This window comes from Penicilliopsis zonata (genome assembly GCF_001890105.1).
Source record: "Penicilliopsis zonata CBS 506.65 unplaced genomic scaffold ASPZOscaffold_12, whole genome shotgun sequence".
NCBI lineage: Eukaryota > Fungi > Ascomycota > Eurotiomycetes > Eurotiales > Aspergillaceae > Penicilliopsis > Penicilliopsis zonata.
The window spans coordinates 417647-442045 of NW_019208921.1; the positions used below are offsets into that span (position 1 = coordinate 417647).

A 24399-nucleotide genomic window follows, 5' to 3' on the forward strand; every position below is an offset into this window, starting at 1 on the left:
ATCATCTGCTATCTACATTGCACGATTACATCCGTCGGATCTCTTGCTCGCCCTTGTAGGCATCCAGCGCGGCGGTGCCCAGGTGCCCCCACCATTCGAACAGCATGGAATGGCAGATCAGCTTGAACCAGGGAGTGAACTTGAGCCCCGGCTGCTCGAACATCTGCCGGAGCTCCTCGGCCGAGACGTACCGCGAATCACGCACCTCGTTGGGGTTGATGGCCAGGTCGACGTCGGCTTGGATGAACAGAATATAATCGACTATTGATCAGTATGAATAAAACGGTTCAATGAGGATTCAAGGCTGTCTGTCCTACTTTCATGCTCCCCCCACTTCCCATCGCTAGGAGCCTTGTAGTGTATGCGAGTCAGGAACTCAAACTTCTCGATCGGCACCTGCTCAGGCGGAATCCCCAACTCCTGCTCGAGCTTGCGCTGCGCCGCCCGCTTGACCCCCATCACCGCCGCCTCCAGCTCGGCGCCCGTCTCCCCGGGGATCCCCAGCGGGTGCGAGCAGCAGGTATTCGTCCACATGTCCGGGAAGGTGATCTTCTCCGTTGCCCGCTGTTGGAGGAGCAGCCGCTGGTTCGAGTCGAACAGGAAGACGGAAAACGCGCGGTGCAGCAGTCCTTTGTCAATGTTGGTCATCAAGTGGCCTGAACATTAGCTTCCTTCATTCAACAGAACATGTAAAATAGATATATAGAAAAAAAAAGTCTACTTACAAACCTTCTTGCTCGCACTGCCGATCGGTTTATCATCCTCGTCGAGAACAATGCACACCTCGTCCATCAACCGCACCTGCTCTTCGTCGTAGCCGTCGAGATCGCCCGTCTCATCAGACCCGGCATTCCCCGCCGCAGGGAAGATCGACCGGGCCAGCGAGGTGTCGACTTCGGGGAACAACGTCGCGACATTGTCGGCTGTAATCGTCGGGGGAGACCTGATAGTCGTGGTGGTGGTAGTCGTCGTCGTCGTACTCATTTTTGGCAGGTTAATGAATAGAGGTAGAGATATAGGAGAAAAGAAAGGAGAGAAGAAAGGAGAAGAGAAAGGAGAGATTCGGACTGCTTGATTGTGTTTGTTATCGTCGTCTTTCGGTCGGGAGGGGGAGGCATTTTTAGGCGGTGGAAAGAGGCAGATCCATTTGGATTTCTACGATTCTCCTTCCAATTGATCTGACTTCTACGATTCTCCTTCCAATTAATCTGATTTTTACGATTCTCTCTTCCAGTTAATTCTGGGATAATTGTCTTGTTAAGAATCAGTATGCTAGTAGAGGTCTCTGTCAAGGTGTTTGACTGATGGGAGGTCCTCGATTGATACCCCGCACTTGCGTACTTTTTATATATCAGACCCTTGACTGAATCATTAAATGATGAGGTATGATTCAATGCATACGTGAGTGTGCATGGCCAAGTTCCTTCGATCCGATATTTCCGAGTTCCCAGTCGAGAGGTCAGGGTAGTTGCCTGTATCTTTGGGCAGAAAGAAAGAACCCTGGACTGAGGGTCTCAAAGGAGATATGAGCAACAGTTAGTCCATGGTAATTTCATTGAGAGCGGTTTATTGGCGTTGCCATGATGATCTTTGCGAAGGAACAAATCAGAGCCTGCTGCAATGGAGTTATAGTAGAAAGGACAGCAATATATTTGGACAGATGAGAGCAATATAGAAGATACAAAAGACACTGCTTGACAGACAACCTATCTTCTCAGACTCACATATGGATCATGATTCGGGTATACATCATTAGGCATAATATCCTTGGTTTCTTTCCTGTAAATGCAGGGGCGACAAAAAAAAAAAAAAAAAGAAAAAAAAGAAAAAAGCAGAATGCACAATCAATCCATCAAGGGCGATCAACGCCGGATGGAGATGGAGACGGAATCAGGAATGCAAAATGATCGGCGAGAGTATATTGGAGAGAGAAAGAAAAGAAATCTACTTTCTTCCCTGTGCTCGTCTGCGGCGAACCCGTCGTTTCAGAGGGGTCGAGGGAGGAGAGGAGGACGGCGATCGCCTGTCCGGGGGCGGTGCCCAAGTGCTGTCAGTGCTGTCTATCTGATTCGGGACTTTGAGTTGAGAACAGTCAAGCTGGTGCCTATCACAAAGTATCAGTACTTGCTACCTGGATACTCTGTGAGAAGAGAGAGGGGGGGAAAAAAAAGACTAACTTCGACAAGGTATCTTGACGAGTGAACCGCCGACCACATTCGTCACAGCTGAACCGCTTGAATCCGCGATGGATCTAATCAACGGTGTATGGGTTAGCCCACCCAAACAGGCCAACTGCCTCCTCCATCGGAGCTTCTCGCTTCTCGAGACTTACGCAATCCACATGTCTCTTGAGATCAGACCGTCGGCCAAATTCCCGGCCGCACACCTCGCACGGATGGGGAGTCATGAGCGACGGATCATGCCGTTTCATATGTTCCCGACAGTTCGACCGTCGAGTGAAGGTGAACCCACACTCGGTGCACTGCAGGCCGTCAGGACGGGGTCTCTTCCGCTTGACTGGCGTTCTTCCCCCCTCATCGTTGTCGGTGTCCCGTGGGGGGGTTTGCTGGGTGCCCATCTCTCCAATGCCAACTAGCCGATGGCCGACAGCAACCGGTTGGGCAGTGTTAGTGTCGAGTTCTAGAAGAGGTTGGCGCCCATTGGGGGCTGACGGCAGCGGAGGAGCGAATACGGGGCAAGCAGTATTGTGGTGGTGGTGGTGATGGGGATTGGCGACCATCAGAGGGACATCTGCCAGGAGTGGTGACACATGGGTGGGAGCTGTTATGAACAAGGTCTGGTCCCAAGCAAACTTTTGCGGTTCCTCTACAATGGCAGCACCGATCGTCTGCGGTGGAACCGTATTACTGGAACGAGGAGTAGGATAAGACCACGCCGTGGTACATTGCCCTTCCATCCGATTATGTGGCCCAAAACCGGGTTGTGTCTCGTAGAGGCTGACCGGAGAGGATGAGACGGGGGTCAGAAGACCGTACGGCTCGTAGCATGCAGACACTGCCCGCAGACCAGGAGGCAAGGAAGGGTCATAGAACGACTCGTTGGGGACCCCAGTCTCCGGCCAGCGGGGCAATGGGTAAGTGTGCAACTGCGTGCTCAGTTGGGGCTGCTCCACAGCCTCCATACGACAATGCGAGATTCCTAGGCCTACCGGCACCTGAGGTTGCTGTTGTTGTTGCTGCTGCTGCTGCTGCTGGTGGTGCATGCTTTCCGCAGAACCCGCAGACAGGTACGACGAGAGCTCCTGGATCACCGTAGGTCCATGAGAGGACATCATCCGACTCCGTGATGGTGACGATGAGGAAGCCGTGGTGGTGGTGGTGGTGGTGGTGACGAAGGGGAACAAGGTGGACAACGGGTCCATGAACCACCGTGAAGCCGAAAGATACGCAGAGGCAAGTGAGGATGGAGTAAGGTAGTAGACAGCAGAATCAGGAACGCGGCAAGTAGCGGCAAGTGTAAAATGGTCTTTTGTCTACACGAAGAAAACCGGACGGCAACGGCTGTATATAAGTAGTAGTAAAGACCGGTCCACAGCTGCTGGCTGATTAGAAGGATAGCACCGACCGAATGGTTCGGGCAACAATTGGCGCAGAGTGCCCACCGCATCCATGCAATGCATCGACCCAGAGAGATCACGCCTGAATGGGAAGATGAAGTGACGGTCTTGACGCCTAATCAGACGAGGCAGACTTGAACAGAAGCAGGGAGAGTGAGAGAGGGAGGGAGGGGGGGGGGGGGGGGGGGGGGGGGGGGGGGGGGGGGGGGGGGGGGGGGGGGGGGGGGGGGGGGGAGGGGGAATGAAGGTGGGCGGAGGGGAGCGGGTTTGTCAAAAGAAAAGACTAGCCAGGCGACAAACTGGCTGCTGCAGGCCTGCTGAAGCAACCCCGTCCTGGACCTGGCTCGACTCTGCAGGCCATGTCGCTTTTCATTATTATCCCAGAAGGTACGGGGTCTGGGGGTGAGAAGCAGCGCGATTTAGCGCCGGAGTCGCTATGCGAGCGCGGTATACTCTGTGCTAACGATGTTGACAGGCCCTCGATTCTCAAGAAGGACGACCACGTAGACACAAGGGATTAGAGGGCATTCTAGGTCTGCGGACTGGAGCATCAGAGATCGGGCGATCGTCTGATCCGAGGCATGACAGCACAGCGCCCACTCCACAGTGTATAGTTAGTGTATGTAGTATACCCAGGGACAGTGTGTGTACACTGTATACTGTCGGCAACCTGTAATATGGCCAGAAGAATCGGTCTACACCGTCACGATGACGATCTGAAGACTGCCAGGGGCAGTAAGAAAGGACAGTCTGATGGTAAAAAAAGAAGAAGAAAAAAAAACCAAGGTCAAAACGGGGGGGGGGGGGGGGGGGAGGGGAAAAAAAAATCAGGACTGGCGACGGGTTGGCTCCAAGAAGGCACACTCTCGAGTCTCCCCCGAACTCCCCCCGTTAGGAGGGGCCAGCTAGAGGACCGGACACGAGGGTCCCTGGAGAGTCGAGTATCACTTGTGGCAAACAGCAGGACGCCGTCTCGCTCGAACCATGCACTTTCGACATGGAAAGGGTTTAGTCAGGGCCCGGCAGTCTGGTAACCTAGCTTGGCCAGATAGCAGTGCGTATTGCCTGGTGTGATTGGTACACATAGCCGCAGAACCCGGGAGGAACAGGGGAGGAAGGGAATTGGAATGAGGCGACGAGGTGTGTAAAGTGTGTAACAGTGGTCGATAGACGATGGCATCCTGTTGGGGGAGGGGAGAGAGAGAGAGAGATTCTTCTTGTCCTTCAGCCATATGGGAAGCAAATAGCCGACTTCCACTCAGCCATCAAGAAATAGTGTAATATATGACCAATATGATCGGCGCGTGTGTATCGTATGTGTAATATTGTAGGTATCATCTAACCTTCGGTAGGCACTGCAGGTACCTAGTATAACTATGGGCAAAACCCACGTATCGCAGATCCGCATCCTTTCTCTCTCATTGTCCGAGTAAAATAAAGCTTTCCACAGCAATCAAAGCGGCTGCTCAGGAAAAAAATGCTGGCCTCTTGTCGGATCAATAGCTGCACGCTAGTAGCAACTAGTTACGGACCGCGCGAGCCGACCAGCAACAGGTGCGTGTCTCTAACTTATGTAGTGCGGCGGAGTCCCAGGGGGGGGGGGGCAAAGGGCGTATCCCACCACTGGGATATTGCCCTGGATCAGTTCTCCTCCTCACGTACTGCTCGCGCATGGGATGCTATTGCTGTCGCCAGCCGCTCCACTTGAGCGCGGAGTTGTTCCATCTCGTCGGTCAAGTTCGCCCTCCCAGCACCTGGTCCGCGCGCGCCGGAAGGGCGACTGGGAGAGTGCCCAGTACGTCCGGTGCCGGGCGCTGGGGTTTGCGGATGCGCGCCTCCAGACGCGGGGAGACGCAGGGAATACCGAGAGGACAGATCTGGTTGGATCGTCGAGGCCTGGCGGGTGTCTCCCGGCAGGGTGGACATGGACGGAAGCACGGTGTTGCGTCGCGAGACGTAGCGCCGACCAGCTTCATAAGCTACAATCAAGGCGACAAACGGTAGATGAGTCGCCTTGAGCAATACAATACGCACCCGACGAACCGTTCCTGCGGAAAGAAACAGTCGCATGGGTCGGATACACAGAAGTGGAATGAGGTTCTATCGCGTCGCACCCGTCAGTTAGGCAGACCGGATTCCTCTGCGGCCAGCAACGGACGAGGCGAACTGACCAGTGGAGGCATGAAATACGTCAAGCGGCGGGAATTACTACTCTCCAGCACGTAGATCGACAGTCTGGAACCAGATGTCAGCACCGTTCCGAGAGGCTGTCCCAAAGATACCCATCTAGAGAACGAGGGAAACAAAAAAAAAAAACAAAAAAAAAACAAAAAGGAGATACTGACTGGAAAAGGTATTCGTCACGAGCATGTGCCATGACCTGAACGTTCCCCCGTTAGCGAGACGACTTTCGAGAGATAGTTACCGGACGGCCTACCCCTTCGAGGCTCATGCTCATCAAACTGATCAGCGACGAAATCAGCAGGATATTAGTCATGGAGATGAACACCAGCCTGTCACCGTCTTTCGGTTAGCCATGGTACTGTGTAAGAAAAGAAAAGAAAAAGGGTATCGGCGTCGCAAAACCGTTGAATTGCAAGGGTCTCGGACCGGCCCAGCCGGCAACCACCCAGTGTATTTCCGGCTGGAAGTCGCGAGAACGTGACCTGACAGGTATGCGTCTACGCGAGAGCGGTTTCCGTGGCGCAGTCGTGCTGTGGACTGGAAACACTCACATCAATCCATAGCCAAAGATGGGGGAAATCTAAGCAATTGCATTAGCGCGGCCAAAAAACTTGAGACGAGAGCCAACCGATTTTTGGCGCTGCGTCAACTCACATCGTGCGCAATGTCCTGCGAGCCAATCATTTCAGCCACCGTCAGTGAAGAACTCCCTCAAGCCATTTACGTTGTTCGTCTGCAACGTACAAATCCCAGGTTCGCTGATCTGCCTCGCGTTAATGCGGTCTAAAAAAGCGGACCTCCGCCAGGGGGTGTTCACCGCTCACCCATAGAACACTTTCACCAAGATCCAGGACATTTCGCGGAGGGAAAGTCGGTCACGGGCAAGCATCGTGAAGGTTGTCAGGAAACCTGCGGCACCCATGTTTCATCATCAGCCTCACAGCCGCTCCTCAAAGTGGCTGAGGTGGCCGAACGCACCTAGGTATAGCACCACGACAACTGGGAGGAACCGGAAAAACGACTTGGTCTAGCACGGGCGGGTCAGCAGCTGAGACGGGTTGATGCAGGCCCTGACTAGGCGAAGCCATACCATCTCCTTTAGCACTGGTATCTGTGGCACATTGTCAGCCCTCTATCCCCAAAACCAGGCGTCGCGGCAAATCCGCCGGGTCCAATATACCAGACTACCGAAATATTCATTGAGGCTGACTAGCGAGCAGATCCTACCCTTGCCACTTCGAGTCAGCTTCGATCCTCTATAGGGCCGTTACGGCGATTTTAAGGTTTGCAGGGGAAGAGAAACTTGCCGAGGGACAAGGAACAAAGCTTCCAGGGACAGAATGTCAAATGACAGATCGGTGATGGGGTCGCTATCCCTAGCCAGCCCAATAGCTCCTGAGGTACAGAGAGTCAGCTTGCTACATGGAATATGGGTTGTGGATGACAGGATGATCGCTGTGCACAGCAGAGCTGAGGCTTGTCGAGCTGAATTCCTTCTCCAAGGCAGATTCAGATCAGGATGGAAGGAATAAAACGACTCACTTGTAATGACAAAAGCCATGCCGGTGCCAATAATGCCCAGATTCCAGACGCTCCAGAAGTCCATCTGATAGAATGCGATCCCTGCATCGGTCATACCCCCAAATTCATCGTACGCAAAAGCGGCAATCCAGATGTACATCAGGGTTTCGAATATGCCTATGCCCGTGAATTTGCGTTCCACAAGGACGGCGTAGTACAGGAGGAGGAAGGAAATGAAGAAAGCCGCCTCGAATGCCTTGCGGTAGATGGGAACCCTTAGGCGGGAATATGGGTCTGCAGTTCTACGGATTTTAGTCTTCCGGTTCAGCCTAGAACAGGTCCACAGCATGCTCACCTTTTGTTGAAGACGTGTGGCCGTTTCCGAGAGTGCACGCTGAGCGAGTCCCAGAACACAATCTCGCCATTCCAGATATCGTTGATAACCCGCTGGACAACCTTCTGGGCGAGAAACTTTTTGGCATGCGCGATAGTTGCGATCTCAAGAGCATTGAGGCCCCGAAAAAAGGAGTACGGGTCGCTAACACTCTCGTCCGTCTTTGTCAGACTCCCCTCCGTGCCCTGGGGACTGTCGACAGTCTTCCTGGAGCCAAACAGATACTGGAGGGACGAAGAGGCTCTTCGTAAGAGAGGGGTTCGCTCCCCTTCCACGTGTGCACTCGACTCCGCCGCCGGAACCGACAAGCCAGACAGCCCTCTCTCCATTTCTGCCATGCTAATGGAGTTGTGTCTGGGCGATGGAAGTTCTTGAAGCAAGAAATCGATAATCTCGCGGCGAGTCAAGTGGCACAGAAACTGCCAAGCCACATACTCACACGCCTGTGCTCGACTGTCGTTCAATCCCCAGTCATCATCTTCGACATTGTTGAATTGCCATCGAACAACCCTGTCACGAAAGTCAGCTGCCTGTCCTCTTTCTGTAGCCTCCGGGCACCCAGCCGGGAGTGTCAGAGAAACACATACATCAGAGCTGACACGATTAACGGGTTGTGAGAGTTCTCAGAGAGCGAAGCAATCAACGATCTCAGGTAGTGACCCCCCACGGGTGCGGACCTCATCTGCTCAAACGTGTACGCCACATCGGGGATCGCCGAGGTCAAGTAGCTGGCAAGTCACACGGTTAGATAGTTCCACGTTAGGGGTGTGTAGATGGTAAAATTACTTGGTCAACTTTCGAACCACATCCCCCAAAGGCTCGTCGTCGTCAATAATCGGGACTTCCACCCGCTCGCCATCCAGGCATAGAAGCGACTGCACCGGCGTCTCCATTTCCATGGATGTCATCTCGCCAAGCTTTCCGTGACAGCCTCAGCTATTGGTCGCAGCAAACACAGCTCAAATTCGCTCAAGTCAGACCGGCCGTCGGTACAAGATCTTCCTAACAGTCAGTCAGCGTCGTAATCTCCGCACACCGCAGTAGAACGGACGGCTGTTTACCCACGACTCTCCGCCGGCGACTGAGGGGCGGCAAGACAAACAAACAACTCGAGCCAGACGAACAGTCAGAGCCAGGCCATGACACGCACTCATTTCTAATCCGCCTCCCCCTGAAGGCTCCACTCCGCCGTCTCCCTGTGGCGAACAGCGACTCGCTGCTGCCAGCGTCGCCGTGCACGATCCCAGAGGACTAAGAGAACTAGTCGGGAAACTAGCCCGCTCACCGCTTTTGCTGCTTAGATAACCACGATAACCGCCACGTGATTGATGACTAAGGATATTTACACGTGATCTTCAGTGCTATCTTAGTATCTATCGGTGTATCACCTGACATCACCTGACTCAATGATAACTAATCATATCACCTGACATCGTCATCACCGGCTACAGGCTACAGGCTACACCTGACCGCCGGACTTGACCTCTCACCAAGCAAGTTGCAAACGCCTGGGACGGGCTCGACCGGCGTGAAAGACTGGGGAATCGGTGCGTTTGCCTGTGCGATGAAGGCGTCCCGACACGATGGGACAAGGCTACTCGCTCACGACCCTGTCCGCAGGGTCCGCGGGGATCGACGTGCCCGAGTTATCGGATCTGGTGTATGAGAAGTCGATGGGCGGCGGGCGTTTCATGAAGAGTATCCGTGCCCGGCAGCAGAATGGGCTGGTGTTCGTCAAGGTGATCATGAAGCCGTATCCGAGCATGGAGTTGGAGCCGTACGTCAGGGCGATCGTTCGTACGTTTTGTGCTTGCTTGCTTCCGAGTGGTGTTGAGGGGGCTTCCGAGAAGGACAGAACGAGGACTGACCGCTGGCTACAGGGGAACGCAAGTTACTGGCAGACGTGCCGAATGCGCTGGGATATGCTCGGATCTTGGAGACCAGCACCAGTGGGTATCTGGTTCGGCAATATATGCATAGCTCGCTTTACGATCGGATGAGGTAGGGCCTTTGATTTGAACCACTGCCCTTTCATTGTTATTTAGGAGAACTAATCTCACATCTGTCTAGCACGCGGCCGTTTCTGGAAGATATCGAGAAGAAATGGATTGCGTTCCAGCTGCTGTGTGCGGTTCGGGACTGCCACGCTGTAGATGTCTTCCATGGCGATATCAAGACGGAAAATGTCCTAGTCACCTCGTGGAACTGGTTGTATCTGTCGGATTTCTCATCCTCCTTCAAGCCGACCTTCCTACCGGAGGATAACCCGGCCGACTTTTCGTTCTACTTTGATACGTCCGGGAGACGGACATGTTATCTCGCCCCGGAGCGGTTCCTCGAGGCAGGGGAGGAGGCAGGGAGCCGAAACGTCAACTGGGCGATGGACATCTTCAGTGTCGGATGTGTCATCGCCGAGCTCTTCCTCGAGTCTCCGATTTTCACGCTCAGCCAAATGTACAAGTATCGCAAGGGCGAATACAGTCCGGAGCATAACCAATTGGCCAAAGTTGAGGACCCGGAGATCCGAGAGCTCATCCTTCACATGATCCAGCTGGACCCGGAGTCGAGGTATTCGGCGGAAGAATATCTCAATTTCTGGAAGAACAAAGCCTTCCCAGAATACTTCTACAGCTTTCTTCACCAGTACATGTCGCTGATGACGGATCCCACGTCAGGCAGGGGACGAGTCGACTTGGAATCTGCCGCTCGAGGCGAAGCAGATGACCGGATCGAGCGCATCTATCTCGACTTCGACAAGGTTGCCTATTTTCTGGGCGCCACTGTTCAGCCCCCGCAGGACGGCTCCAATCTCTCTACGTCCCGACTCACCGGCTCCTCCACTCCCGTTCAACTCGATTTGCCCAGTTACGGCCATCAAACCTCACGGGCACTTAGCCAGGCGGACGATGGCGCTCTAGTCTTCTTGACCCTTGTTGTATCGAGTCTGCGGAATACGAGCAAGGCGTCGGCCCGAATCAAAGCCTGCGACATTTTGCTTGCGTTTGCAGAACGGCTTTCGGATGAGGCCAAATTGGACCGAATCCTCCCCTACATCATGCTGTTGTTGAACGACCGCTCAGACGCCGTTCGCATCGCGGCTATCCGAACGCTAGCCCAGCTGCTAGAACTGGTCCAGGTGGTTTCTCCTGTAAATGCCTATCTTTTCCCCGAATATATCTTTTCTCGTCTCCAACCTTTCATCTCAAGCTCAAACGCTAGCCCAAGTCCTATGGTCCGAGCCGCATATGCATCCAGTGTTGCGTCTCTGGCCCAATCCTCTCTCCGGTTCCTGGACATGATACAGGCTCTGCGCTCGGACACGCGTCTGACTTCGTTGATTCCCGTAGGTACCGAACCGGGATGGACCGAAGACGCTACTTACCACAATCTGTATGACGTGGCCCGGTCTGATCTACTGGAGTACTTTGAAATCCATACCAAAGCTCTGTTAACCGACAGCGATGCCTCGGTGCGTCGTGCCTTTCTCGGATCGGTTTCGCGCCTCTGTGTGTTTTTCGGCAACTCCAAGACCAACGAAGTCATCCTCAGCCACTTGAACACATATCTCAATGACCGAGACTGGATTCTCAAGTGCGCCTTTTTCGAAGCGGTGATCGGAGTTGCTTCCTATGTGGGGAGCACCAGTTTGGAGCTATACATTCTACCACTGATGATCCAGTCGATGACGGAACCGGAGGAGTTTGTCGTTGAACGAGTCATCCGCTCACTGGCATCGATGGCTGATCTTGGGCTCTTTCAACGGTCAACAACATGGGACTTGCTCTACATTACGGCGCGGTTCTTGGTCCATCCCAGCATCTGGATCAGAGAGGCCGCTGTCCATCTCATTGTCAGCTCGGCCAAGTTCCTCTCCATCGCGGACAAGTACTCGATCTTGGCACCACTGCTGCAACCCTTCATGAAGGCGAACATCATGGATTTTACCGAAGCAGACATCCTCGACGTTCTCAAGCGACCTTTGGCACGGAATGTGTACGAACTGGCCCTCGTTTGGGCCTCCAAGGTTGAAAAGGGCATCTTTTGGAAGTCGACCAGCCGGGACGGAATCTTCAATCTTGGCGGTGCAGACAGCCACTTCTCCCTCCGTGGAGGCCAGAGAGGGTACGGATTCACGCTGAGTGCACATCCGAAGAATGAAGAAGACGAGCAGTGGCTGTCTCGGCTCCGAAATCTGGGGCTGGGCCCGGAGGATGAATACAAGCTGCTCGCTCTGCGAGAGTATATCTGGAGGGTCTCGTTGCGGCAGGTCAATGAAATGGAGGCTGGGGCCCTGTCGTCCCTGAACAACGTCATCTCCTTGACGCAATATGGCGTCAGCCCGCAGACGGTGTTTTTCGACAAGAACCAGACGGCCAAGCAGCGTCGAGGCTCTCTGGGTGGCATTTCCGAGGGCGGTATTACTACAGCCGGGGAACATCGACCACGCACGATTGCCGACGCCCTGCTGGACGCATCCACGACGATTGAGAACGCGAACAACGCGAACAACGCGAACGCCACCAACCGTCGGAAACACGTACGATCCCGCAGCCAGCTACAGAAGGAAATGGGAATCCGCCCGACCGCGCTCGACGCGATCCGTACCGAGCTCTCCTCGTCCGTCTCTTCGCGTCGGGCGTCGTCGTCGCCGTCGTCGTCGTCGTCGCCCGCCGCTCCGGACTCTCGCCCACTGTCGCCATACGGCTTGAACCATGAGCGGCGGGGATCCGGACTCCGCCACAGCCCCGGGCCGGACAGCTCGTCGACCACGACGGACGCGGAGAGTGTTGTTGCGAAGAACATGGTGGCTGCGGGAATGCAGAAGAAGGCCAGCGCCATGACTCTGTTGAACCGCAAGGATTCCTCCAAGGCGTTTGCCGAGACGAGCATGAGCTCGGCCAATGCGTTTGGCAAAGTAGACGTTCCCTCGCAGAGAGACATGGCTCCTCCGTCGCCGGCACGGACAGAAAAGAGGACAACAACGGCGACGTCTGTGTCGGACCCCGGCAAACCACGAGGGTACCACGCCAGCCATTCTTACGGGGGCAACGACCCTGTCATCCTGCGGTTACTGGACTCTGTGTTTGCGGAGAACTTCCCGACGGACCTGTTAGAGCTGGGCCCGTTCGTCAAGGAGGTGGACACGCGCAAACCGATGAAGCGAGCGAACGCGCCGGCGGGCGATGTAGCGCGCAAGCCATGGAAACCCGAGGGAAATCTGGTGACGATGTTTGGGGAGCACAGCGGGCCGATCAACCGGGTGGTTGCGGCGCCGGACCACTCGTTCTTTGTGACGGGGTCGGACGACGGGACGGTCAAGGTGTGGGACACGACGCGGCTGGAGAAGAACCTGACGCCGCGATCGCGGCAGACGCACCGACACGCGGCGGGGGCGAAGGTGAAGGCGTTGACGTTTGTGGAGAACACGTACACGTTTGTCAGCGGGGCGACGGACGGCAGCATCCACGCGGTGAAGGTGGACTACCAGGCGACGCTGGACACGGTGCGGTACGGCAAGCTGCAGGTGGTGCGCGAGTACCAGCTGGGGCGGCTCGGTGCGGACGACGGGAGTGGTGTGGTCGAGTATGCGATCTGGATGGAGCATTTCCGCAGCGAGGCGCAATCGACGCTGCTGATCGCGACCAACATGTGCCGGGTGGTGGCGCTGGACCTGAAGAGCATGCGGGTGGTGTACACGCTGCAGAACCCCGTACACCACGGGACGCCGACGAGCTTCTGCTGCGACCGCAAGCACACCTGGCTGGTGCTGGGCACGACGCACGGCATCCTCGACCTGTGGGATCTACGGTTCGGCGTGCGGCTCAAGGCGTGGGGGCTGCCCGGGGCCGGGGCTATTCATCGCCTGCAGGTTCATCCGACCAAGGGACGTGGGCGTTGGATCTGTGTGGCGGGCAGTGGCCCGCACGGCAACGAGATCCTCGTCTGGGATATTGAAAAGGTGCAGTGTCGGGAGGTGTATCGTGCGGCCTCTCCGGGGGGGAATCTTACTTCCACGACCAACACCAACGGAGCGAATCATCACGGTCATACCAATCCGGCGCTGGTTCATGCCAACTGGAAAGTCTACCAGGCGTGGCATGTGGATGGCGACCGACCGGAAGGGATGCTGAACCGATTCGCTTCGGAGGCGGGAATGACTACTCCTGCTACTACTGCTACTGCTGCTACTACTACTACTACTACTACTACTACTACTACTACTACTACTACTACTAGCAGCGCCGATCGAGTGGGCATCTGCGCGTTCGCCGTGGGTTTCGACACGACGGACGAGAGCCGAGACAGTCCAAAGAGCGGGTTTATCGTGTCGGCGGGCAGCGACCGACGCATCCGGTTCTGGGATCTCGCACGACCGGAGCAATCGACGGTGGTGAGCGGGCTGGACAGCAGCGAGCATACCGGTGTTTCTACTGGTACTTCTACCGGTACTTCCACTGGTACTTCTACTCGCAACCCCCCCATTAATAATACCGGTCTGGTTCGGTACGAGGTGATCCAGCCGATCCCACAGTTGGTGATTACCAGCGAGCACCTGCCGGGATCCACGACCAGCACGACCAGCAGCACCAGCAGCACCAGCAGCACCAGCAGCACCAGCAAGGGGCCTGGAGGGTCCAAGGGGGCGCGCGGGCGGCCGCCTCGCAGCACGGTGATCAGCCTGCAGCAGCAGCAACTGCTCCGCAGCCACCTGGACTCGATCCAGGACGTGGCGGTTCTGCGATGGCCGTACGGGATGACGGTCAGCGTGGACCGGGCGGGGATGGTGTATGTCTTTCAATAGCCTTTTTTTATTTCTACGGAGTATGCCGTTGGTTCTAGAATAAGTTCTAGGATATTATCTCTGTACTACTCCGTCCGGCTGGTTGGGTAAGAGATATTACCACCTACTATAGACAAGTGGAGAAAGATGAAACACTGGAGCGCAGGATCGTTCAGGGGTAATATCCTGAATCTACTCTAGCTATGTAGTATTACTGCAAGCTCTAGTATTACTGCAAGCTCTTGTAATAGTTACTGCAATAATAAGTGGTAGTTGTAGTAAGGGTTGGATGCAAGGTTGGTGAACCACGGTTGACTATGGAGTTGGGATTGATCAAAGCTTTATATTATAGAGTATATAGAGTACCTAGGTATGTAGTTGTCTTCATGAATTATTATAATTATCATAATCAATCTTCGTATATCGGAATTCTACTCTATGACAGTAGCGATGGATGAACTCACTGTAATTACTAGGCCGGGGCATAGAGGGTGTCCAACAATACTCGAATCGGAGGATAGACAAGATACTACCATCCCATATCATAACTAATACTAAATAAAGAGACCCTCAATAATATAATAAATATAGAATATAGAATATAGAATATAAATATAAAATACTCACAGTCTTCTAATACTAAATATTAATTCAGTCCATCAACGCTGGATCTTAGACCCGCCAAGGGCTCCTCCGTCCAAAACTCTCCCTTCTCCCTTCTCCCTTCTCACCTTCTCCCTCTCTCTCTCTCTCTCTCTCTCTCTCTCTCTCTCTCTCTCCTCCTCCCCTCCACGCTCCCTCCTCTCGGTCATCCACTCTCATCGCTCTTTTGGTTTTTTTCTTCAGCAATTCTTTCCTGCTGTATGGCTTAGTCGACAGATGTGCTGTCCTGCCTGCAGGCCACCTTCGCTCTGATCCAGCTCGTTCTCGCCGAACCCCTATTATTCCCCCGGACCCAGTCCCGTAGCCTTGCAGTACGTCTCCAATAATTTATTGTCTAGAGGAAGAAAGAGGAAAGAGAAAAGAAAAGAAAGAAAGAAAACAAGAGAACAGATGAATAGATGCTAATGACGCCAGTTCTGTCAACCGTGTTGACCAAAATACACCAAACAAAAACACCACCACCACCACCACCACCACACAACCACAATGGGCCCCTCGTTGAGAGATCACTCTTCCTTCAATCGGCCGTCGACACGCGACCGCCCGGTGACTCGTGGCGATGGCGAGAACTCGCTGGTGGTGCCCAGCCGCACCTCGTCGCTGCACTCGCGCATCACCCAGCCGATTCCCTCCACCCTGAGCATCAAGCCTGCCCAACGCACCCCCAAGACCCTGACGCACGCCTACATGGTCTGTGGTGTCGGCCGTGAGCCCTCGCAATGGGTGAAAGCTCCGCCGCCCGCCCAGGGCAAGATCGGCCACATGAAGGGCGCCGTCGGCCAGTTCTGGCTGCCCGAAATCCTCGGCAGCAGCCCGCGTCTCGAGCAGGACAATGAGATTGCGCGTGCTCTGCACGCCGCCATGCGGGTGGGTTCTACCGGATCTTATATTTGCAATTGTTCATTGTTGACCGTTGACCATTACTGTAGGCCTGCTTCCCTCATGACGTCGAGATTTGCACCGGCAAGACCCAACCACACTGCGCCCACCACGCCTTTGTCCTGCAGCAGGACTCATCGCACACCCTGTACGGCATCGCCCTGCGCGTCTGGTCGCGCGCCGACGAGAAACGCGCCGAGACCATCCGCGAGTTGCGCAAGAAGACCGAGCCCGACTTCTACGACAACCCCGACGAGACCTACTGGATCCCCTACTGCCTCAGCTTCCTCTCCCGCTACCCGCTCTACGACCTGCTCGGCGACTACCTGCGAGGCATGTGGATTCACTGGAACAAGGCCACCAACCTCTTCCACGCCGAGGAGGTCTCCCGCATCCTCAGCTTTCCCGCCCCGCGCCTCAACGACCTGGTCCGCATCGACATGAAGGACTACGCCCTCTGCTACCAGTTCCCCTCCTCCCCGACCGGCTTCCAGAACTTCGCCCTCTGGCCCCTCTTCACCTGCCTCTCCATCCCCAACATCGTCGGCGTCATCGAGGCCGCCGTCTCCCCCACCCGCCGCATCATCTTCGTCAGCCACTACCCGGCCATGCTCACCGTCGCCGCCGAGACCATCCGCTACGCCGTCCGCGTCTACGAGTGGAGCGGCCTCTACGTCCCCGTCGTCCACGCCCGCCACATCAAGGAACTCGTCCAGGAACCTGGCCCCTACATCCTCGGCGTCACCGCCGAGTGCCGCTCCCTCTTCACCGCCCCCGCCGACGCCCTCGTCGTCGACCTCGACCGCAACTTCGTCCTCACCGCCAGCCCCCCGGACGTCCTCTCCGCCGGCCAGCGCACCAAGTTCATCACCCGCCTCACCCAGGCCCTCAACGGCGATGTCTCGCCCTCGGGCGTCCCCACCCACCTGCGCTCCGCCTACGCCGGCGGCAAGCTCATCCCCGCCGGCCAGATCATCGTCATGCGCGGCGAGGTCGACCGCATCGACGACCCCGCCTGGTGGAACCAGGACTCCGTCATGGCCGTCATGGACCACGTCTGCGAGAAACTCGGCCGCAACACCGGCATGAAGGCCATCTTCGGCGGCTCCGTCAAGAAGCCCCTCATGACCAAGGTCTCCATGCGTCACCTCAACGAGATCGTCCGCGAGCGCAACCAGTACTCGCGCGATGCCCTCGAGGCCTGGCAGGACTTTATCAACCTCAAGGGTCGCATGGATACCGAGCTCTCCAAGGTCACCAAGCGCAACAACTTTTTGGTCGAGGAACTCGAAACCTGGAAGCAACAGGTATTTTTTTTTCCCTTCTCTATTTTTTTTTTTTTTTTTTTTTTTTTTTTTTTTTTTCAAAGCTAATAGAATAGTTCCTCAAATTCCAATCGTTTGCCGAACAACTCACCAAAGAGACCACAGACCTCAAGGTCAAGATCGAGACGCACAAGCGCGAGAACCGTCGGCTGGCGGGTCTGATCGACCAGCAGAAGGATGACGTCGCCCGACTGACGCTGCGCCTGTCCGGGACGGAGAAGCAGCGCGATGACGCCTTGGAAGCCCTGGTCCTGCAGCAGGAGATCGCCGAGGAGCTGGAGCGCGAGCGGAAGCGCAACCAGAAGGAGATGTCCGCTCTGCAGCACACCAACGCCACCCTGATGCGCCAGCGCGACGAGGCCCAGCGCGTCGTCCTGCACCTGCGCAGCCTCATCAACGGTCAGACCCACCATATGGAGCACCTGGTGCGCTCCATCAGCAGCACCTCGGAACTGTCCGATCTGATCGAGCAGGGCTTTGACGACGCCTCCGAGGACCGTCTGGCCTCGTCGGTGGCCGGCGACGAGCAGCAGCACCTTCAGCAGAACCTTCAGCAGAACCTCCAGCAGCAGCACCAGCAGCACCAGCAGCACCAGCACCAGCATACCCAACAGCTGACCCCGCGTTCCGTGTCACCCGCGGAGACCACCCGGTCGGCCATCGAGGTCAAGCGACGGACAAGTGGGCTGGTCAATGACATGACCCCGGAGATGGAGAACCATCTGTTGAATATCGGTAAAGCGCAACAGCGTCTCGCTCGGCTCAGCATCACTGATGTTGCAGATCGATACCTGCGCGACAAGACCGACGCCATCGCCGATATCATCCGCAGTATCAGCGAGCAATGCGCCGCCGCGGTCGAAGGGCTGCACCTGGCCCAGGACGCCGAGGATGAAGAGGAGGCTGCCGCCGCCGCTCATGCTGCTCATGCCGCCACTTCTTCCACCGACACCCTCACCCTCGACGTCGATGAGCGCAAGGGCGGCAGCAGCGAGCCCGGCGACTACGATCACTCGTCTCTCCACCCGGACCCGCGGCACTCGAGCATCCCGCCGACCCCGGACCTGGTGCACAACCGATCCAGCACGTCCATGTCGATGATCAGCAGCTCGACCTTCCAGGAACGATCTTCCCAGCAGTACGGCCCGGGGGAGATCCCCATGCGGATCGTCGAGGATGACGACGAGCCCCTGGACGGCGCCGACGCGGACGGCCTCGACGACCAGACCCAGTCGGGAACCCTCTCCAAGCAGGCGAGTGACGATATCATCCGCCCCGGTACGGCTCGCCTGGTGGCATAGGCGTTGCCCTGTATACGCTCTCTCCCATGGGGGCGAAAATGACCTTGACGATCCGTGATCGAAAGTCTTGTTGGTCTCTTTCTTATCTGTTTTCCATCTCTTTCCCTCTTAACTACCTCTTATTTTTTATTTTTTTTTTTATTTCTTTTATTATTCGAATCTACTCTTTGTTTCGATTCTGGAAGATGGATCTATCTTCCCTTCATTCACACCGGGTGTTTAAGGGGTTTTCTTTTTCCTTTTTATAATTTTCAACGGTGGACCCCTTTCTTTTTTTTTCTTCAGCCTCGAAAGGCCCTTGATATCTATTTTTTTTTCTTTTTTTTGGTTCGCTTCGGTCTGGGCATCGGAGCGTCATGCTCCCTTGGTTTATGGTCATTGATCTCTGGCTTTCCCCCCCCCCCCCCCCTTTTCTGGATCATGATCGATTCTCTCTCTGCTGTTTTCCTTTGTCTATCTATACTCGCTGGCCTCGGTCATGTAGATATGATCTACTCTGCACATGCAGTACTTGGTACTTGTCTTGTAGCATTACTGTAGCTTTACAGTAGTACTTATAGTATTTACTTTTCTCAAGCCAACTTCCCTGGAACTACAGGATGCCCAGCACTCAACCCCCCACAGACAGCCCAGGCCTGGCCATTGACGTAGCTGCTCTCCTCGCTAGCCAGGAAGAGGACGACCCTAGCGATCTCATCGGCAACGGCGCCCCTGCGTAAGGGATTGAGCTGGCCGATCTTGCCCTCCGACCCGCGCTGCCGCGCCGTGTCGTACATGAGCTGCGTCATGCCCGTCTCGACCAGGCCCGGACACACGGCGTTGACGCGGATGCCCGTCCCGGCCAGCTGGAAGGCGGCCGTCTGTGCGACAGAGACCACCCCGGCCTTGGACGCCGAGTAATCCGTCGAGCCGGCGTTGGAGCGCAGCCCGGCGACGGAAGCCGTCAGCACGATCGACCCGCCGGGATACGGTTTCGAGGCCGGATCCGTGCGCTTCATCGCGGGCACGGCGTACTTGACAGCCAGAAACACCGAGACCGTGTTGGTGCGTAACGTGCGGGCGAACTCGTCGGCGGTCAACTCCGTCACCAGCTTCGAGCTGTGGCCCACCACGCCCGCGTTGGCGAAGAAGACATCCAGACGCCCGTACTCGCGCACGGCATCGTCCACCACGCTCTTCACGGCGGCTTCGTCCGCCGCGTCGAACGTGCGCAGATGTACCGCCACGTCCGGGTACAGAGAGGCCAGCTCTCGCTTGTGTGTCGCCAGATGGCTGTCTGCAAAGTCGCAGAGGTAGATTGCCCGGGCGCCGTTCCGGGCGAACTGGTGTGCTGTTGCACGGCCGATTCCAGTGGGCGAGTTGGCTCCTATATATATCTTATGTATCACATTTTTTTTTTATACCAACCAACCACGAGAACAGTCTTGTTGATTACCTGTTACGATGATGACCTTCTCCTTGACACGACTATTCATTAGCCTCGCTATATTCATTCTTACTGTCTTGGTGACTTACTCCCCCCCCGTATCAGGCGCAACCTTGCGGATGCGAGGGATATCCTCGAAGCTTCCTGCGTCGGGGATCCCCTCGACCAGCTGCTGACTGAGCGCTTGCAGACGCTGCTTGGCAATGCGAGACATGCTGAATAGAGTCGAATCTTTACGAGAGAAGAGGAGGAGGAGGAGGAGGAGGAGGAAGAGGAAGGAACTATAAGCCAGGCTCGGCTCTCCGCCCGCTCACGTGATGCGGAGAGCCGAGGTAAAGATGGCTTATGTAAGGCGACACGCACTAACCGGAGCAGGTTAGATCACAACAGTGACTAATTCCTTAGTCAGACAGCATCACATGACCCTCGTCATCCTTCCCCACCGGCTCTGAATAACTTCCTGTTTTGCCCTGGCCAGGCTCTTGTCCCTTGTTTGTTCCCTTGTTTCGTCGACTCTGCAGGCATTCCTGGCCTCCCTGTGACCAGGCTCCCGCTTGTACCCAGCCCGGCCTTCCTGCACTTTCTCTCCAGTTCTTCTACGCCTCCTTCCCTCCCCCGGCCCTGTTGGAAATTTGAACCTCGACCGCCTGCTCTCATGTTATCCGCCGCCGATCACCTCTTGACGAGCCATGGCGGAGTTGGATCTTCCTCCACAGCGTCGGTCTTCATCGCAGACGTCCTCCTCCTCCCGCCGCAGCGCCCACAGAACTAAACCACGGCCGCAGAAACGCCATTCCGCCTCCTCCAACGCAACCACGACCGACCTCACCTCTTTCCCTTCCCTGTCTCCCGACCGCTCTCCCGAGGGCTTTTTCGGCCAGCCCGCGTTGAACAGCGCGTTGGCTAACGCTTTGCTCGAGGAGGAAGACGACGGCGATGATAACACCTCCGTTGCAGCGGGGGTGGCCGGGGCCGTGGTAGGAGGAGGAGGTGCCGGAGGCACCTCCTCCACCTCTACCGCCGAAGACAGCGGCAGCGAGGTTGCCCGTGGCCGACGGGTCACTCTGGCCCGGCTGACAACCACCCGGCCATCGGCGTCTGGGCGAGCGGCCCTGTTCGACGATGTGGTGACCCCGCGTGATATGCCCGGTGCCCTGCATCTGGCCGACGACGCGCACATCCAGCGGCTGCTTGCCTCGACGGGCCCCGTCAAGCTGGTGAGACAGTTTGCCCGTGATCTGGCCCTGCGGGACGCTGAGATCTCTGCCCTGCGGCAGCGGGCGGATGCAAGGGAGCGGGAGCTGAAACGGATGCTGCGCGAGGTGGCGGTCTCGCATCAGGACATTGAACGACGGCTGTACGCGCTCGAGAATTCCCGCACCGACCACTCGAACAAATCCTCTGCAGGTGAACATGGGGATGCGTCGGAAGGAATACCGGATCGACATCATCGGCACAGCGGCATCAATGGCCTCATGAAGCAGGCGATGGCGGACGAGGTGGGCTCGGCTGGCTCGCAGATGATATACGACGACTCGGACCCGCAGCAGGCGACGATCCGGGCACAGCAGCGGCTGGTCGACGGCGATCCCCGGTCGCGTACCTCGAGTGTCGATTCCCGTGCGAAACGCCAGGGTTCCATCCGCGGGTGGGGGGATTACCTCTTCGGCAGCGTTTCAGCCAGCCGCAAGACCAGCCGCGCCAGCAGTGTGAAGAGCGATGCGGGAGATGCGGATGAATACCAGCGCTATTCTCGACAGTCGGGCAACCGCCGTAAAGCGCTCGACGACCAGCTGTTCCAGCCGCCGCCCCAGGACGGCCTCACGGCAGGCGATGCCGCCAAGGAACGGCTGGCCAAAGCCACGAATGGCGACGACGCCAGCATCCATTCGCGCAAGTCTTCGAGATCCTTCACCTCGTGGACAGTGAAGCTGTTTGCCGGCGGCTCCTCGTCCTCCCAGCAGGGCAGCAAGGATGACACCATTCGCAGCCGAGCCTCGTCTACGGGGCAAAACGGCGACTCCAATACCAATACTACTACTAACAAGCCGGCTACGCTGTCTGCCAATTCCAAGAGCGGTCTGTCCGCCATCGCAGCGCTGAAACGGATCAACAGCAGTGCCAGCATCCATAGCAAGCCCACATCCGGCGGTCCGGCAGCTGTCAGCAGCGGCGCGGCCACGCGAGGCAACACACCTGGAAATCGCCGAGTCACTGCCTCGTCAGTTTCTCAACCGGGCAGTGGCGGCACCGAGACCGTCCCCAAGAACCCGACGAACCTGGGGCCCGTCGAAATGGACGCTATCCTGCCGATGGAGTCGCGGCCGCCCACATTAAACGTTTACAACAGCAGCGTCCACCAATTCGGCGAGTTGCTGACGGACCGCTTCGGCTTCATCTATGACCAGCGGCGCAAACGCAGACAGCGTGAAGCGGCGGTCAACCGCACCCCCGCCCACCGGCTGAGCGTCGCGGAGACGCTCAGCACCTTTCGAGGCGAAACACCCGATGGTGACGAAGACGATCTGAACCTCAAGATGCCCATCACAACGGTTGTTGCGGTTGGGACGTCCAACACCGACGACCCGGATAACAATACCGCCCCGCCCAAGCGCTGGCAAGATTACCTCAAAATCTCCACCCGGGCGACCGAGCTGCTGTCCCATACGCCCTCTGCCGGGCCAATTGTCTCTCTTACCACCTCCGGGGAAGGGGGTACGCCTCGTGGTGTGTTGGGAGTAGCGGTCGACAAGGGCGGCACCGTCTCTGTCAACCCGACAGGCCCTCCCCCAGCATCAACATCGACAGTTGTCGCGGATAACCCCGAATTTGCAGGGATCTCCAGTGAGGAGCCTGCCACGATTGCCCCCACCTCCACTACGATATTTAGCACAAATTCAAGTGAACAGGAACCGGTGAGGCTGTTGCTAGAGCAGCTGACGGAACTGCATGATGCCCTGCAACGAGAGCGCACGGTGCGATGGAACGAGTTCCTGCGCAAGGTGCGTGCAGAGCGACGCAAGGAAGGCGAAGCGGCGGCGGCAGCCGCGGCGGCCTCAGACCGGCCGTTGCCGAGGTCGATCGATATGCCCGAGGTTTCCCTGGCGGACGGGGAGATGGTGGGCATCTCGGGACTGGGGAACAAGGGCAAGGTCGGGCGAGCCAAGTGGCGGGAGTTCCGGATGCTTGTGCTGGGAGGAATCCCCGTCGCACTGCGAGCGAAGATCTGGTCCGAGTGCAGCGGGGCGTCTGCGATGCGAATCCCCGGGTACTATGAAGAGCTGGTGCGTGGGGAGACGGGCGCCGAACCGGACGGGTCGGTACGGGCGCAGATCGATATGGACATCTACCGCACGCTGACGGACAACGTCTTCTTCCGCAAGGGGCCCGGGGTGGCGAAGCTGCAGGAGGTGCTGCTGGCGTATTCGCGGCGGAACCCGGAAGTAGGCTACTGCCAGGGGATGAACCTGATCGCCGCCTCGCTGCTGCTCATCACCCCGACGGCCGAGGACGCCTTCTGGCTGCTGGCTTCCATGATCGAGGTCATCCTGCCGCAGCACTACTACGACCACGGCCTGCTGGCTTCGCGCGCCGACCAGGTCGTCCTACGCCAGTACATCGCCCAGGTGCTGCCGCGGCTGTCTGCTCATCTGGACTCGCTGGGCATCGAGCTCGAGGCCCTGACCTTCCAGTGGTTCTTGTCCGTCTTCACCGACTGTCTTTCGGCCGAGGCTTTGTATCGTGTCTGGGATGTTGTCTTCTGTTTGAATGCCAGCACAGTCGCGGATTCTGCCAGTACCACTACTACTGCTGCTCCTGCTCCTGCTACTACTACTACTACTACTACTACTACTACTACTTCTACTCCGGCTCCCACTACTACCAATACTCCCGCTACCCCTACCCCTACCGCTACCGCTACTGTTGCTGCTACCACCGATGCATCCGGCAGCGGCGGCAGCATCTTCCTCTTCCAGGTTGCCCTGGCCCTGCTGAAGCTGAACGAACAGCAACTGTTGACCAGCTGTTCGACTCCCGCCGCCCTGTACACGTACATCAACCACCAGATGACCAACCATGCGATCAGCATCGACGGGCTGATCCAGGCCAGCGAGGCGCTGCGCAACGTCGTGCGCCGCGAGGAGGTCATCGCGCGACGAGCCGTCGCCTTGCACGAGATGCAGTCATGACTGTAACTGTTTCTCTCTCTCTCTCTCTCTCTCTCTCTCATTGTATTCTTCTTGATACCCATGGCGTACTTCCAGGGATTAGACTATCTAGACACTCATTAGATTTCATATCGTATTGAATACTGTTTAATATATCCTAATCCTAATACAGTTCCCTA

The 24399-nt window shown here is 56.6% G+C and overlaps 7 protein-coding genes across 7 annotated transcripts; 3 read left to right on the forward strand and 4 right to left on the reverse strand.

Moving 5' to 3' along the window:
• Positions 1-25: 25 nt before the first annotated feature.
• On the reverse strand, positions 26-984 carry ASPZODRAFT_17910 (hypothetical protein; the record flags this gene model as incomplete). Its single annotated transcript, XM_022727111.1, has 3 exons — positions 26-261; positions 318-656; positions 726-984. The coding sequence occupies 3 exons, from the start codon at positions 982-984 to the stop codon at positions 26-28; spliced, it is 834 nt and encodes a 277-aa protein (XP_022579510.1).
• An 814-nt stretch (positions 985-1798) lies between these two features.
• On the reverse strand, positions 1799-3799 carry ASPZODRAFT_27031 (hypothetical protein). The gene is made up of 3 exons (XM_022728072.1): positions 2333-3799; positions 2178-2251; positions 1799-2104 (listed from the first exon to the last, which is right to left on the reverse strand). The coding sequence occupies exons 1-3, from the start codon at positions 3380-3382 to the stop codon at positions 1945-1947; spliced, it is 1284 nt and encodes a 427-aa protein (XP_022579511.1). The 5' UTR covers positions 3383-3799; the 3' UTR covers positions 1799-1944.
• Positions 3800-5211: 1412 nt separating this feature from the next.
• Positions 5212-8762, reverse strand: ASPZODRAFT_134433 (hypothetical protein). The gene is made up of 16 exons (XM_022723528.1): positions 8463-8762; positions 8264-8404; positions 7638-8186; positions 7304-7584; positions 7069-7156; positions 6942-6984; positions 6852-6872; positions 6740-6788; positions 6586-6670; positions 6506-6524; positions 6416-6430; positions 6313-6341; positions 6015-6090; positions 5923-5957; positions 5749-5812; positions 5212-5677 (listed from the first exon to the last, which is right to left on the reverse strand). Exons 1-16 carry the CDS (start codon positions 8582-8584, stop codon positions 5219-5221), a joined length of 2076 nt encoding a protein of 691 aa, XP_022579512.1. The 5' UTR covers positions 8585-8762; the 3' UTR covers positions 5212-5218.
• Positions 8763-8818: 56 nt separating this feature from the next.
• Positions 8819-14840, forward strand: ASPZODRAFT_134437 (hypothetical protein). Its single transcript, XM_022723529.1, has 3 exons — positions 8819-9473; positions 9557-9677; positions 9747-14840. The coding sequence occupies exons 1-3, from the start codon at positions 9260-9262 to the stop codon at positions 14476-14478; spliced, it is 5067 nt and encodes a 1688-aa protein (XP_022579513.1). The 5' UTR covers positions 8819-9259; the 3' UTR covers positions 14479-14840.
• Positions 14841-15606: 766 nt separating this feature from the next.
• ASPZODRAFT_17914 (hypothetical protein) lies at positions 15607-18625 on the forward strand (the record flags this gene model as incomplete). The annotated part of the gene is made up of 3 exons (XM_022727112.1): positions 15607-15987; positions 16050-17306; positions 17381-18625. The coding sequence occupies 3 exons, from the start codon at positions 15607-15609 to the stop codon at positions 18623-18625; spliced, it is 2883 nt and encodes a 960-aa protein (XP_022579514.1).
• Positions 18626-19046: 421 nt separating this feature from the next.
• Positions 19047-20265, reverse strand: ASPZODRAFT_134438 (hypothetical protein; the record flags this gene model as incomplete). Its single annotated transcript, XM_022723530.1, has 3 exons — positions 19047-19991; positions 20061-20092; positions 20141-20265. The coding sequence occupies 3 exons, from the start codon at positions 20263-20265 to the stop codon at positions 19198-19200; spliced, it is 951 nt and encodes a 316-aa protein (XP_022579515.1). The 3' UTR covers positions 19047-19197.
• A 258-nt stretch (positions 20266-20523) lies between these two features.
• On the forward strand, positions 20524-24397 carry ASPZODRAFT_134439 (hypothetical protein). The gene has a single exon (XM_022723531.1). It carries the CDS (start codon positions 20741-20743, stop codon positions 24239-24241), a length of 3501 nt encoding a protein of 1166 aa, XP_022579516.1. The 5' UTR covers positions 20524-20740; the 3' UTR covers positions 24242-24397.
• Positions 24398-24399: the final 2 nt, after the last annotated feature.